The sequence below is a fragment of the Apteryx rowi genome, unplaced genomic scaffold (genome assembly GCF_003343035.1).
Source record: "Apteryx rowi isolate R43461 unplaced genomic scaffold, aptRow1 scaffold_117, whole genome shotgun sequence".
In the NCBI taxonomy this organism is placed as follows: domain Eukaryota; kingdom Metazoa; phylum Chordata; class Aves; order Apterygiformes; family Apterygidae; genus Apteryx; species Apteryx rowi.
In genome coordinates this window covers 96,397-112,087 of record NW_020447386.1, presented here as the reverse complement: position 1 = coordinate 112,087, position 15,691 = coordinate 96,397, and the positions used below count along the sequence as shown (strand labels likewise).

Here is a 15,691-nt window from a genome sequence, read left to right as displayed (position 1 = left end):
GCTATTTCATCTCCATTGAAAATCTGTTGTTTAGTGTAGCCGCCTTCATCAGTTCTCTTAGCTAGATCTTCTGGATAACTTGCTGCAGCTTCTACATCAGCACTTGCTGCTTCACCTTGCACTTTTATGTTATGSAGACRGCTTCTTTCCTTAAATCTCATGGACCAACCTCTGCTAGCTTCAAACTTTTCTTCTGCAGCTTCCTCACCTCTCTCAGCCTTCAGAGAATTGAAGAGAGTTAGGGCCTTGCTCTGAATTAGGCTTTGGCTTAAAGGAATGGTGTGGCTGGTTCAGTCTTCTATCCAGATCACTAAAACTTTCTCCATAGCAGCATTAAGGCTGTTTCGCTTTCTTATCATTCGTGTGTTCCCTGGAGTAGCACTTTGAATTTCCTTCAAGAACTTTTCCTTTGCATTTACAACTTGGCTGTTTGGCGCAAGAGCAAGCGCTATCTCGGCTTTTGACATGCCTTCCTCACTGAGCTTAATTGTTTCTAGCTTTTGATTTAAAGTGAGAGATGTGTGACTCTTCCTTTCGCTTGAACACTTAGAGGCTGTTGTAGGGTTATTAATTGACCTCATTTCAATACTGTTGTGTCTCGAGGAATAGGGAGGCCCAAGGAGAGGGGGAGAGAGATGGGGGAACGGCCAGTTGGTGGAGCAGTCGGAACACACACGACATTTATCGATTAAGTTTGCTGTCTTATATGGGTGTGGTTTGTGGTGCCCCAAAACAATTACAATACTAACATCAAAGATCATTGATCACAGATCACCCTAACAGATATAATAATAATGAAAAAGTTTGAAATATTGTGAGAATTACCAAAATGTGACACAGAGACACAAAGTGAGCACATGCTGTTGGAAAAATGGCGCTGACAGACTTGCTCGATGCAGGGTTGCCACAAACCTTCAATTCGTAAAAAATACAATATCTGTGAAGCACAATAAAGCAAAGTGCAGTAAAATGAGGTATGCCTGTATTGTGTGCTAGACTTACTCAATAGGCTGCATCTGATACCTTGAATGCAGAAATGGTGTGCATCCAAGTTRATTCCATTTCCATGTCAAGCTGGATCTGGTCATGTATTAATCTGTCTGCTTTGTGTCCAAGGAAGTTTAGGCAGGCAGAAATGGAGCTGCTCTTTAGCCAAATCTCTAACCTGAAGGATCAGGGAACTGGACTTTGGGATTTACTGTAGAATATAATTGCTCCATTTGTGATCCTAGTGGTTCTGATGGCTGCAAGTCTTAGGCAACAGGTGGTGAAAAATGATAGAAATGAGACATTTAGGTTGTATAGTGGTAGAAAAAAGGGTGTGGAACCGACAGAGGATGAGGAGAAATTACAACATAATGGAAAAAAATAATTATAGACAAAGCTAGAGAAATAGAAAATGTTTTGTACTGGAAAGGGAAGTGCTGACATAATAAATAGTGTTGGGGCAAATTGGCATGTGACATCAAGACAGGACTGTAGATTTCCTTCTGGAGGTGACCTTGCTGATGCTGTCTTAAGAAATGTACCAATTTGTAAATCTGGACAGGAGCATGTGATGGAAGTACTGAATGATAGATGTTAATATCTGCTTTAGTAGGAGTCAAATTATGTTAGCATGCTCTTATTTATCTTCTCTTTTAGACTGCAGATTCAATTGTCATAAACGTTGTGCATCTAAAGTGCCTAAAGACTGTCTTGGGGAGGTGATTTTCAATGGAGGTAAGATGGGAAGCATGCTTTTAAATACTGACGAATCTTTGGAGGCTTAACAAGATTTATCAACTTTTGCTTCCTTCATCTTTGAATATTTTAAGGCTTTTATTTTACTTTTCCCTTTTTTTCCCCTGAGATCACAGAGATTGAGATTGACTAAAACTTGCATACTCTGGTGACTTGAAATTTATTTGATCAGTCTTGGCAAGTACAGTATGCTTTGCTTGAGATTGCTCATGGGAAATCAGAAATTGAGAAGACTTTTTAATGTATAAAAATGGATGTGTTGTGCTAAGTCTTCTCATTATTCACCCATGAAATAAATATTTTTAAATCTTAGTATCTGAAGAGAAGCACTGTGGCATTCTCATATCCATGATTTTTAGTGGCCAGAGACAGCACAGCTGTCTGTAAAGAGTGGGTGTTTTGGTTTTGTTTCTTTAACTTTTTGAAACCTTATTTAGTAGGACTGTTTTCTGAATAGACTTGTGAGGAGTGAAAGAAGAAAGTGGGGAACAGTCTGTGAAAGACAGTTTGGGGTCTCATTCTTCTAAATTTTAGACCAGTGCTGCCCAAAATCTTGATCCTTAGCATGCATGCTTTTTGGGGAATAAAATTGATGGCATCCAGCAGATCACACCAAACTGTGCAGCCTGGGCCAGAGGCCAGGGCAGCAGCCCTGTTAGCCTCTATATCTGTTGCACAGCATATCCTGTTCCTTCATGCCTGCCTTTTCCAGTTGCAAGGCTCTTTCCTGGATTTCAGAATTGGTGGCCACAAACAAATGATTGACATTGGTTGTTGTTGCTGCTGTACCATGCTTTTCACTGTTCTTCTTATGGTGCTAGGGTGCTAAGGCATGTAATTTGGGAACTGCTGTTTAAGATTATTCTTCCTTTGGCGGACATAAAGGTGGGAGGAAGAATAAAAAATAACCCAACCCTTAACTTGAGCTCTCCTCAGAAAAAAAAAAAAAAAAAAAAAAAAAAAAAAAAAGGAAAAAAAAGGAAAGGAAAAAAAAAAGCTACAAGTGAAAGCTATTTGTATCTTTTGATTCTTAATTTTCTACAGTGCAAGTTGTACAGCTTCTGGCAACTTTAAACTTGTACCAGTGGAGTGTTAGATGCAGATGAGATCTGCTCTGCTCTTTTCTTCTCCTGCAGTACCTCCAGCCCCCCACCTTTTTTTTTTTTTTCCTTCTGTTTTTATTATTATTTTGGGCTACAAGGGCAATGAGAGCAGAGTTAGGTTTCTGTTGGAGAGTTCTGTTTGCACAGGAATAATCTTCCTCTGGGTTTGGGTCATCTCTAACCATCAAGAGGTCACTTTGTACTGCTCATTTGTGGAATAGAATTACTTTGTGAGATGTGGATTTAGACCTTAAGCATTTCACTATGATTCTTTCAATATAATTCTTGTTTTGGTTGGGTCTCCCTTGCCTTGACATTTAGCAAATCCAAATGGATAATATTCATTAGTGCACTCTGCATCATTAATCAAAAAGTTGAGGATTTTGTGTATTCTTATTGTACTTTTATGTTTACTTGCATAAGTATGAATTGGAGAAGAAATTTTGTGTTGGGGTGTGTGGGTGGGTGTGTGCATTTGAAATAATGTCCAACTCCTGTGTTGTTTCTAGAACCTGCTAGCCCAGGCCAGGATTTGGACATGCCAATGGAAGTTGATAGCAGTGAAATGAACAGTGATGGTAGTCGGGGTCTGGATGATGTTGAAGAGCCCTCTCCTCCAGAAGACAAAATGTTCTTTATGGATCCATCTGACCTTGATGCAGACAAAGATGAAGAAGCTGTCAAAACTATCAGGTAAGTTAGAGTGCGGATTTCTGTGCTCTGGACGTGCTTTCTTCAATCTTAAGAAATCAAACTTTGAGTAAAACGTTCCTGGATAGCACAATCTTTCTGCTTAAAATGCTTTTTTTGTTTCTTTTTAACTTAAATGCTTTGTAAATTTATTCTGTCCCAAGCAAATCTGAAATGTAAATAAATTAAAATAATGTAGTCTCTTCTCATGGGAATAATTGCTGTGCTATGACTGTTATCAAAGAAATAAAACCTGATTATCAAAACATGGTAAAATTAATGTCTTGGCTTAATAATGCTGTGACTAAGATCTTTGTAACTTAGGCCAAATTTACTTCCTATTATACATGTGGTGATTTAAAAGGAATTACTCGAGATTTAAATGCTTTGATATTCACATAGTAGCTTATATACCCCTTGGGCAGCAGTTTGTTTAACTTGAATGTGCTTTTCTTAAGTTTTGCATCAGATAACTGTTATGCAGTTTCTTTAATCAAGTTTGGTCTCTTTACTTTATTATGAATAGTGTCATCCTGATTCTCTTAAGTTAGTCTTAAAAACACAAGAACAGCTGTGCTAGGTCAAACCAAAGTCATTTTAGCCCAGTGGCTAATAGCAAATGCGTAAAGAGACGTATAAGAACAGGAAGAGCATATAGTGATACTTTTCCAGCTTTCATTGATTTATAGCTCACGGACTTCCTGAGGTGGAAGTAGTATCTTTTTTGTCTTTAATCTCTAGATAGTATTTTTCTATTATTTCTAATTGTGTTTGAACCTATTACAGTTCTTCATGTGCACAGCATCCTGTGGCAGCAAATTCAATGGTATAACTACAATTTATGTTAAAGCATCTTAACATTTTGGTTTTTGATTCTGCCTTGTGATTTCATGTGGTTACAAACCTGTCTGCTAGCAACACATGTAGGAGGTCTGATGTAAGCAGCCAATTTGAGTGTATCAGAATGTCAAAGATTGTCAAGCCTTGTCTGCATGACCGTTAATATCACTGAACATTGATAAATTATCTAGTGCAGGTGTGRTTTGAAATAACACATAAATGCCTTTCTAGATTTTCATAAATTGAAAGTACACTTAAGTACCTTTATTAGTGTAACAACAGTATTATGAAATAGCATAATCTACTAACATAGACAAGAGAAAGTAATAACAATACAGATGTTAATCATAGTTTTATGTTGGATTAAGACCCAAGCATGCAGTTAGCTGTTCTGAGAGATGACGACTTCTGTTAGTGTCTTCTTTCCAGTGTTTTTTTTCTCCTCATGTTCCTGTAGTGTAAGTACTGCAGTGCTTGCATTAGGAGAGCTGGCGGGATCCCAGATACCATGTAGCTCTTTAGAATCTCCTTGCAAGCGCTGATGATGACCCATTCATGTAGAAATTGGCCTTGTTTGTCAAAGGAATAATTTGTATGGGAAGAAAGACCCCTGTTCCTGAAAATTACAGACTAAATGTATAGTGTCAGTATAACTGCAGTACTGTTGTATTTTAACTTGTTAAATGTTAACGGTTCTTTTTTTTTCTTTTAGTCCCTCAACAAGCAATAATATTCCACTCATGAGGGTTGTGCAGTCCATCAAGCATACAAAGAGGAAGAGCAGTACAATGGTGAAGGAAGGATGGATGGTCCACTATACTAGCAGAGACAATCTGGTCAGTGACTTTGGTTTCTTCATATATTACCTTAAATTATTTATCTAAACGGGTGTGTTTTACTTCTCTTAGTTAGTCTGATTTACAGTATCATTTGAAAGTACTTAGCCATGATGTTCTTTATATAAAAAAAAAAAAAAAGAAGATCTGGTGCAAAGGAGAAATTGTAGTTTCTTCAAAATTCTTCATGTGGTGACTCAACAGTACTTTTGTTTTTCACTTTTTAAAAAGAAGCACCTCTAAATTGTCTCAAATGAATTGCATGTTTAAGATTTCACCTCTCCCTAGATAAACATTGAAATAATTTGTTTGCTTAAGCTTCTTTCTGTTTAGGAGTTGGACTATATATTTGTATCAATGTTTTTGCTACTTGAAAACGTGGAAATTAGTATGAGTACTGAAATAGTTAACAGTGCTAATCCTAATGATCAAGCTGTTTGTTAAATATTAATGTGTAGACATGAAAGCCCTTCATACCTAGCAATTCACTGTATCTAGAACTAAGCATTATTGGGGGGGACCCAAATCCACTATTCCCCTTGATGTCCATGGAATGAAGGCTTGACTGTATATTCTTGAATATGCAAGCATCCTCCAAAAAGTTTACGTTGTCTGTTTCCAGAGATAATGGTAATGATCCCTTAATTAATTGAACCTTCTTAGACAAGCCCCTTTGTATTTTGTATTGAGGAGGAAGGAGAGGAAGAATAACTGACTTCCTTGAAGCTATCTAATGTGAGAGAGTGAATCTTCTTGTACTTGTAGTGGATGAATGAAATGGATGAAGTTAAGACATTCCTAGGGTTTGTGAAGCACAGTGTGTCATGCTGAGAGACTGTTTGTGAAAGGCAGCATATATACTTTCGCATTCTTTGTCTCCATGCAGGAGTCTGACTGAAGGGGACTTGAGGAATGTAGAAAAGCAAAGTTATTTAGGCTACGCTGAAATCAAGTTGAGGGGTGATACCAGTCAGTTCCAGTTATTGTAGTATTTTTGCTTTTCTTTGTCATCAACTGAACAGACCACCACGAGTGATCTGTCAAAAACTGCCTTACAAAGCATTCTTTGCAAGTCCGGTTTTCAAATAACTATTTATCAGAAACCAAAATAAATATCTGTAACATTTTGCAGATGAGAGTCCAGCCCAGGCTCCTTAAAAGACACTTTTTATCATCTTTTGAATATAGGAAAAATATGGCCAGGTGGTAGACAGAAGAATGGTTCTAGCAGTGTTCAGGGCAGACCTGGTGTTTGACTCTGACATAATCTTTCAATACAGCCATTATATTTTTCCTTGGACTCTTTTGGACATTCTCACAGAACAGTGATCAGATTGTATGCCTCAGCATAGCTTGATTTTTTTTTTCTTCCATCAGCCTGGATGCTTCATACATGAAGTCTACTAAAAAGGCTGCCCAAATGAAGTATTCTGTTCCAAAGCAAGAAATCTTCAGCCAAGCAAGCTTTCAAACCTAATGGGAGGAAGCTTCTGTATCGGGCATTACAGTATCAGCTATTTCCCTTGACCATTCTGCTATCAGCCATATGGGACTATTTCCTATTCCTGAAACAACTTGGGCTTTCCATGAGTTCCACAGAGGTTCATTTTAACAGCAATATCTATATACTTCCTGCTGACCCTGGATAACAGAGTATTTCACTCTTTATAATCATTTTTTTTCCTTATTGTCTGTTTTCTTGTTTTTCTACACTCCAAGACCTTCCTTTCTTCTTATAGTGTATTAGCAGTTTGAACCCCTGAGTACTTACCCAACCTGTTCCTTAACCATCCCCTCAAAAACAGTCTTCCCTGATTTATAATTTAATAAACAGCTTATATGTCCAAAGGACAGGTTCACCCATATGCCTTGACCCAGTTTCCACTTAGCTCTGGTTTAGAATTCCATCTAGTTAAATTATTCATGTGCTAGCTTTCTTTGACTAACTCATGCAGATAATCTTTGCATTCCCATGACAGAAGTGAATTAAGCTCTGCATTTAGTATAGTAAGGGCATTTCTAAACTTTGTCATCCTAGGCCAGACATAAGGGTCTTTGATTTTTTTTCTCGTGGAAAAATCAAAATGAGTCTCAAACTAGCACAAACAGAGCACAGGGCAAGCAAAGTAAGTTAGATCTATACAGCCATGTTAGCTTTCTAAAAGTCTTTCTGTTTTTAGGAATATTTTTGTGCTTAAAATATAAGATAGTTATGTGCAACAACTTCTGGATGTAATTTTTTGGTTGAGAAGATATTACTCATTGGTGGAGGCTTCCATAAAATGGCTATTTGCTGTATGTTATGATTCCCCCCCCCAGATGTTTTGACCATTTGAATCTTATAACCCATCTTTCTTTCCTGCCACTGTGAACTTTTGACCTTCTAGAACTCTGTGTTGACAAAAGAATTAAGGACTTGTTAGGCTTGCTTAGTCCTTAAACCCTTGTGACATTGGTTTGAGGGCACAGAGGAAGCAAACATGGGTCCCACAATTATTACTAAGTGAAAATAATTTGATTTTTGTGAGCACGTGCACCTGGAGTAAAACCTGTGCAGACTGTTTCCTCTAGGAGTTAACAACTGTTATCACCATAATTACTGTAAGGTAAGTGATATTTTTTTCAGGTTTGTGGAAATAATATTATAAGGCTCATCTGAGGTTTAAAAAAAAAAAACCAAAAAACCCAACAACCCCCCCCCAAACCCATGATCCCCAAATATTTTTTTATGTATCTAGTCTAAAATGCAATGTAGATTAACATTATTTGATGATCTTAGGAGTTTAAAGCATTTTTCATTTAAATAACCAGAAAAGAAAGTCCTGGCAGTGATTTATTCCTTATGATATTGTACTATGCATTTTGTAGAGAAAAAGACATTACTGGAGACTGGACAGCAAATGCCTCACACTGTTTCAAAATGAATCTGGAACAAAATATTACAAGGTAATTAACGAGTAGTAATTATGTTGCACTTGATTTACTTAGAATGCTTTATAGACCTGAAATGTTCCTGTAAGTAGTATGATAAGGATTATTTCCGTTCCCTTTCTGTAATCAAAACTGAAACAAGCTAATTATTGGCCAAAGCTTATAAATAAGAAGGACCAGGACTAAATCTCAGAAGTTGCATGCAGCTCCCCTCTTAAGCACCTTGAGTATGTCTCTCGTTGTGTTTTATATGTACTGTTCTTCTGAATTGCTTAGCATATTAAGTTTTTTTCACAATTACTAGATGGTTTGCTTGGTAGCCAGCCTAGCTAAAAGTTAGGATTTTCACCTTCTAGAAGTTGTGACTAAAAGTTTGCATGCTTATGTATTTTCTTTTGAAGTTCCCAAAATAAAATTATTCCCAACTGTATGTACAACTAAAAGTTTTAAGCAAGATCTAGAGAAAATTTAGTATGCGGCCTGGCATTATATAAATGAAGCTTAGCAATAAATTCAGCATGTTGTTAATATAGTGATGTGTTTAGTGGTGGAATATTCAGGAAATGTCTTCAAATGTATAAACAAGATTTCTCCTGTTCTTGTCTTGCACCTTCAGGTGGGGGTCCAAATCTTGCAGCTTCTTCCTCTATAACATCTCTAAGATCAAGCCTTTTCTCTGTACACGCAGCTAAACTCTTGTCCAGATCCTTTTCATCCCTATCTTGACCAATGCAGTCTTTTCTTCTCAGACCTCCCTGATATTTGTATTGCCCTGTGTATTCAAAATACAGCTGGTAAAATACCTTCCTTGCTTGTTACTCCGTCCTGCCACTGCTTTTAGTCCTCCAACTTGCCCACTCCTTTTTTTGTTTGTTTTTATCTGCTTAAATTTCAGGTTATTTGTCTCTGCTGTTAGAATCGTTCAGTGGTTATATCTACATTTATTTGCTCTCTTAATAAGCCACTGTCTCTTATTTTCCCCCCTAATACCAGCCTGGTATTCACCTGCTTGTTCAYGACTCTTGAAAGTGATGTACACTTGTACATGTCCACATGTGCGTGGAATGTCCTTCTCCAGCTAGTGTAAACTTAAAACCATTTCTTCCTTCAGATCTGTTCTCTAATGCCGCTTATACCATGATCTTGCAGTGACAAGATAGAGGGGTTGATAGGARTTGTTAATATCTATATGAAAGAGAACCTTTATTGAAAATGATGTAGACCTATAAAGCGGTGCTTGTTGCCTGGCTTACCTAATCACATCCTCTTCATAATGTTGTTGTTTCACTCCCCTCACCCCCTTCCCCCCAGTCATGGTCATCTTTAGTTAAGCTGTATAAACTGCAGGGTCATTCTATACTTGTGCATCATTTGTATGTAATGGGGATTTCATACTGTGTATAAACACAGTATGAATAAAGAATAATAAATGTACAGAGAGAACTGTGGTGGGGTTGGAAGTCTTTCTAGGAATGTATAGAGGAGTTTAGAAGGCTGGGGGGGTTAGTGGTTGTGTACAGTTTGACATTAGTTATGAAGCTTGATATTTAATTTTTGATATTTTGATATATTTGCTTTTGATTTCTTTACAAACATTTTAAGTTCTGAACATCAGTGTATTAAAGTATTTTCTATGTTTTCATTTTTTAATCTTTAATATTTTTCTTCAGGAGATTCCACTTTCAGAAATTCTCCAGGTGACTCAGCCTCGAGATTTTTCAAACATGGTGCAGGGCAGCAACCCATACTGTTTTGAGATCATCACTGACACGATGGTGTACTTTGTTGGAGAAAACAATGGCAGCAGCCATCACAGTCCTGTTCTTGCTGCCACCGGAGTTGGACTTGACGTAGCTCAGGGCTGGGAGAAAGCCATTCGTCAGGCTTTGATGCCAGTCACTCCTCAAGCTAGCGTTTGTACTGCTGCAGGACAAGGAAAAGATCACAGTAAGCAGGCAGACAAGGCACTATTATTCGTATTCTGAAGCTGTTAATAATACAGATTCCATTTCAGCAAAACGGTTATGTAGAATGAAGTAGATGTATCTATTCGCTGCTGAATTGGGTCCATAATTTTCCACAAGTTTCTAGAAGTTGTCACTTGACTTTGTGGAGGGTACATGGGGAAAGCTTTTCATCTGTTGTAGCATCAAGCAGTAGTTAAGAATCAGATTTTCAATATGAATGTGTATTACAAAGCTTTRTCATGGAAGTGTAAGAACGCACACATAGTGACTTGATGTAAAAAGGGACCATGGTTTTAGTATTTCTAACATACTTTAAAAAAATATATATAAAATCTGAAAGAACTAGTTTTGGATGCTGTCTGGTATTATCTCTTATCATTCTTTCAAATCTGCGAGAGGTATTTGTAGCTAAGGAGAAGGAAAGGAGTTAGTGATGAAATGTAAATGCTGCCAGTGGTAGAAAGAACTGCTGAGCTGCAGGTACTAGGAAGAAAGACACTCTTCTTTGTTTTGTGGCCTCCCTTTCTTTCTCTAGCATAGGATCAAATTCATTATCGAGGCTTTGCTGAACTATGTACTGTGGTCTTTCTCCTCAGACGGCTCTTGAGTTTCTTGCAACAGCATTCATTCACATCCTGTACTGAGGCTTATGCTTCCATTCTTTAGTTTCCTTTTGTCTTCCAACTACTCCTTCATCCTCTTTTAGCTGTATACTTGCTTGCAGGATTAGTTTCTCCGTCTCTGATACCTGGTTACTCTGGATGAATGGTAACATCAGCAACAGTTAAGAACATGTAAATGCTAATCGTAAGCACTTGCTGCAAATACAACCAGGGTCTGAAATGGCAGACAAACAAGTGTCAGTACTGGTATTTGTATTTAATTACGGTGAAGAAAGTTGCATGTGAAATGTAACTTCGTGAGAATGTATCTCATAACTGGCCTTTTACATATGTAGAACTTYACTTTCCATATTAGTTCCAAATACGTATAGTAAAGCTGTTTTTGCTTTTTAACATGTCAGATTTACTGTTGCTGAGAGACTTGCAGAGATTGTTTACTTTTTCCAAAAAAAAAGTTTGTGCAGGTATAAATAACTGCATTTTTATATTAAAACTTGAAAGTGATAGGGAGTAGAGATACAGGGGTAGATACAGGCAAGTATTTCCGCATGTTCAGGATTGTAGGAGTATAAAAAACTACTTTGAATCATTGAATGGTGTTTTCATATTCTTGGAGAAGTTGGCAGGTTGGTTTTTAAACTCTGAAATGCCGACTAAGTGTCTGTTCTTCCCCTCCTTCTTGCACTCTGTGAGCCATAAAATGTGTTCCCAGAGCCTTTAAGAAACTTAGACTTAAAACAATCCAAAGCCTCAAATATGTTATTTTTAGAATAAAAAGAGCAGGAGAGGAGAAAGACATTGCTAGTACTGGAAATACTTGCAGCAGCAGTGAATTTGTCATGTGAAAATGTCCAAAAGGCACTAGCTAGTCAATTAATGCCATGTTCTAGCCAGGAAGTAACAAAAAGGGTGCTCTTCCAGTCTGACCCAGAGGAAAAAATCCTTCCTGACCCCTGTACCTGGCATTTGGGATAGCAGAACTCTTCGTAGGGTATTTCTGATCTGAAAGGACAAAGGGGAGATTAAAGGCAGAGGAACAATTCAGTAAGTTATTATCTGATATAGATGACATTTTGAATGTAAATGAATTCTGGCATTAAATATACTGATTTCTTCAGATACATGACAAATTTTCAGTCATTATTCTTACATATTTCAGACACTAAGAAAAATCAACTTATTTGGAGAGAGTAACTCAACCTCTACCTAGAGTAAGACGACAGATATTTTCTACTCTCCAGACATCTGTGGACAAGGTTTCAATGTGTTCTCTTAAGCAGTTTCAGAAACCGTGATGTCTTYATTTCTTACTTAATTTATTTCAGTCTTGCTGCAGTTTGTCATGTGTGTGTTGTCCTTAGTAATTTTTATATGCTTTTTCCCATATATCTATGTCCTGTACTCTTACACCAGTGCGGACTTGACTAGTCTTAAGGAGAGAACAATAATCAGTAGGCATATGCATAGTTATAACTCCAATTCATATTTCAGATGCAGTGTTCAGAGAAATTTAATTTTTGAGAACTAGTATTTGTTACTTAAGTCTGTAAATTCCTTCTTTGACTTAAAGCACAGGTGGCAAAAATCAGATGCAGGCATTTTCTTTGTTCTCTGACACTGTTTCTAGAGTAACAAGGCTGGTCTTAGGGTGCTAAAGGCTCTTTCTAGAGTGCTAATAAATCTGTAGTATATTCTATATTTACATTGTATGTGAATTTGTTCTCTACTTTCTGAAAGTTAACATAGCAAAAGTTAGGTGTTCATTTGTCTGAAAAACTTGACCTCTGTCTTGAAGTCAGAAGAAAAGGGGTGTTTTTGACTTGATGTATCTCTTTTTCTGCTCATCACAATGTTATTCCTGTGATGAAAACTTCATGTATATATCTGCTGCCTGCTGAAAATAAGTTCTTTATCTACATCTGATACTTCTACTTGCAGAGTACCATAGATTAAGCCTCTTAAATGTGCTTTTAAATTCTGGAGATTGATATGCTTCTATAGTTTATTCACAAAACTAAGATCGTTTAAATTGTGGATTTCTTTTTTTTCTTTTTTTTTAATTTTCAAATCTTCTGTTACTTGCTTTACTTGAGTTGTTTCCTTCTCTTTACTTATGTTTATGCATTATTTCTGTATATCTTGATGCTGCAGAAAATTAGTAACCATGTTTGTTTGAATATAAATGGTCTACCTAATCCTCCTATCTGTATTTTTCTGTTACTACCAGAAGTTCTTGGTAGTTCAAGGAACTGTGATACAACTACCATGGTATTATTGCTTTTGGTCTCCAGCTCTTTACCCTCTACACACTTGTACTGTTTTACTGTTTTTGTAATTAGTGATATGATAAAAATGGACAAATAATCCCAGCAACCTCCCCAAACACAGAAAGGTTTATCTAATCAATCTATGAATTTTGAGTCCAAGAGTATATGATGTTTCTGCAGAACATCAATGAAAATCCTTTCACCAAGACCAAGTTAGAAGTCAGTAAAGATCTTTTTTTTTCTTTTTTACAATCAAAGGCTGCACGTCCTGTTCTCTTATTCTGTTATATTTTATTTTTTATTGCAGAGGAGTTATCTCTAAGCATCTCTGTTTCAAATTGCCAAGTCCAGGAGAATGTGGTGAGTCATATACATCACATAGCAACATTGTTTATTTATCTGGGTATTCCAAAGTARTTTATAGTGTCTGAAGGAGAAAGCAACACCAGGATATACTGTAGCTAAAGAATTCTGTGTTATATAATTAACTGGAAGTCATCTCTTCACTCAGCAAGCTGTTGGTTTATATGAGCGCGTGTTCTTGCATACAGTGCAGCTAAGTGGAACCTCTTCAGGAAAAGTTCATTATGTTTTTTTCCATTCTATTTGGGGTAGTGATGGCACCCTTTACCTAGTTTGATTAACATATGATTTAAATACAGCTTAGCCAGTACTAACCAATAAGCTTATGAACATTTTGATTATTCCTGAAATTTGTGATTTTTTTTAAAATTTTTTTTATCTTATTTTTTACATGCATTAGGATATCAGCTCTGTGTACCAGATATTTGCTGATGAAGTTCTGGGTTCCGGTCAGTTTGGCATTGTATATGGAGGTAAATTATAGTAGATTCCATTAGGCATTTAGTTAAGGTGGAGGGTCTGTTTGCTTGATATAATTACCATTTTCATATTTGTTTAGCTGAATCTGGAATGTGTAGGTAATGTTTATCTTGTAAAAATTTTTGTTAGAATTACTCTGATTTAGTCGCTTTGCAGTTTTATTTAGAGTCTTTCTTACAATTCATTTTATATGTTCAGTGTTATGCGTTGCCATCAAAAACAGTTGAGAGTATACATCATATTTTGACCACAGTTAAATGCAAAGCAATCTCTAATTTGAATTCAGGCCTTGGTTAGTGGTTTGGGTTTTCTTATTGCAAATTCTAATTCTGTTGTCCATATCATACACTATAAGAAGTCATTTATTTAAAGGGCTGTCGATTATACCTTTTTTTTTAAACTGATATCTGAGAGATGTGGCTGAAAGCAATTAGAAGAATACATTTTTTTCTAGTTTGTGCTGTGGCACAAACAAGAGTTTTTTTTATGCAAACGAGTTTCACTACAAATTTCCTGTAGCAGGATAAAGCAGAAGAAAATTATTTGTGAAGAGGTATCATTTTCGGGTTTCAGATGTAGCTTTATCACCTCTTTATATAAAAGCTTATATCAAAACTTATAACTTCTTTATAAATCATGAATAAAAGAGATACTAGAAACATAACATCTGGACTCTGTCAGTCTCCTTTTTATCCCGCATATTCTATCTGAAGTGTAGAGAAGACTGTAAAGCTGGAAAGGAAGAAAAAATAACTAATGATTTAAAAGTGGGAACCTTTCTACTTCTGTCATGTTGTTTTTCTAGTTGGAAAACATTGTGGCTTTGATTCTTCTATGAGTTGATTATGCAGTTAAATAGTTTATTACTTTATAAGTTTTTGATGCTCTGGTTTACATCACTCTTGAGAGGTTCTCTCCCCCCCCCGATTTCTTAAAGTATATTGTGAATTCAGGTATGATCCGCTTCTCATGAATGGAAGTTTTGTAAATTCAGATAGTATTTTAATATTTAACGTTTTGATCTTCTTTATATATGCTCCTAAATTATCTTTTACATAAATCTCATTTTGGTATTTTTCATGGTTACATATTAAATACTTGCATATTAAATACTTGTGAGAAGCTTTTTTATATTAAATCTTTTCACTTAATTATGTGTTAAAATATACAGGATGTACCAAATTTCTTAGAATAAAATCACAAGCTGAAAGAGCAGGAAAAGAGAATTTAATCAGATTCTTTTGCTGACTCTGCACCTTGCTTGACTGTTGCTGGTGTTTGGGAGACTGGATCTGGTAATTTACAATATTCTCTTCTCCCCACCTCTTTAGCCTTACAGAAATAATAATAACATCCTTTATTTAGAGAAATAAGATAAATTAAGTTGCTTCCACTGCTGTGTCCCTATACTTTGCAGAAAGCATTTTAATTATTACAAGATCTGACCTCCTTTTTGTCCTATATTCTGGACAAAAATTCAACTTTTACAAATTGAAAATCAATAATTAGAAGATAGTGATATCCAGCTTCTGTTTCTTTCCATGAGAGTGGTTTCCCTCTATTTTTTCTATTTTGATTAGTTTTGAAGGGTCTGAAAAATGTGGAGGGATAAAAAGAAATTCTTGGCAATTTCTTAGTGATGTAAACTTTCCCTGAACCATTGTAGTGCTTTGCATAGGAAAAGGACTTTTCAACCTGCCTTTCTGTTAATCTTTCTTCATGTTCAATTTTAGCTCCAGTCTAGCTTCTGTAGTTAAATATTCTGTTGGTTTTGTATTTTTCTTTTACATCTCTTGAAACCCGGTATTTGTCATCTGGGTTTTGCATTTGGTTCATAACTGATGATAT

General features: G+C 36.2%; 1 protein-coding gene across 4 annotated transcripts in view; it reads left to right on the top strand.

The window, feature by feature from the left end:
* PRKD3 (protein kinase D3) overlaps positions 1-15,691 on the top strand; it is a 54,983-nt gene that overhangs the window by 29,475 nt on the left and 9,817 nt on the right. For 3 of the 4 annotated variants that reach the window (XM_026082392.1, XM_026082373.1, XM_026082382.1), the window contains 7 exons: positions 1,645-1,722; positions 3,356-3,539; positions 5,089-5,212; positions 8,081-8,158; positions 9,814-10,090; positions 13,308-13,360; positions 13,764-13,836. In XM_026082392.1, coding sequence (XP_025938177.1) covers positions 1,645-1,722; positions 3,356-3,539; positions 5,089-5,212; positions 8,081-8,158; positions 9,814-10,090; positions 13,308-13,360; positions 13,764-13,836 — 867 coding nt within the window. The remainder of the gene's footprint in view (positions 1-1,644; positions 1,723-3,355; positions 3,540-5,088; positions 5,213-8,080; positions 8,159-9,813; positions 10,091-13,307; positions 13,361-13,763; positions 13,837-15,691) is intronic. The other variant, XM_026082401.1, reaches the window with a different exon arrangement.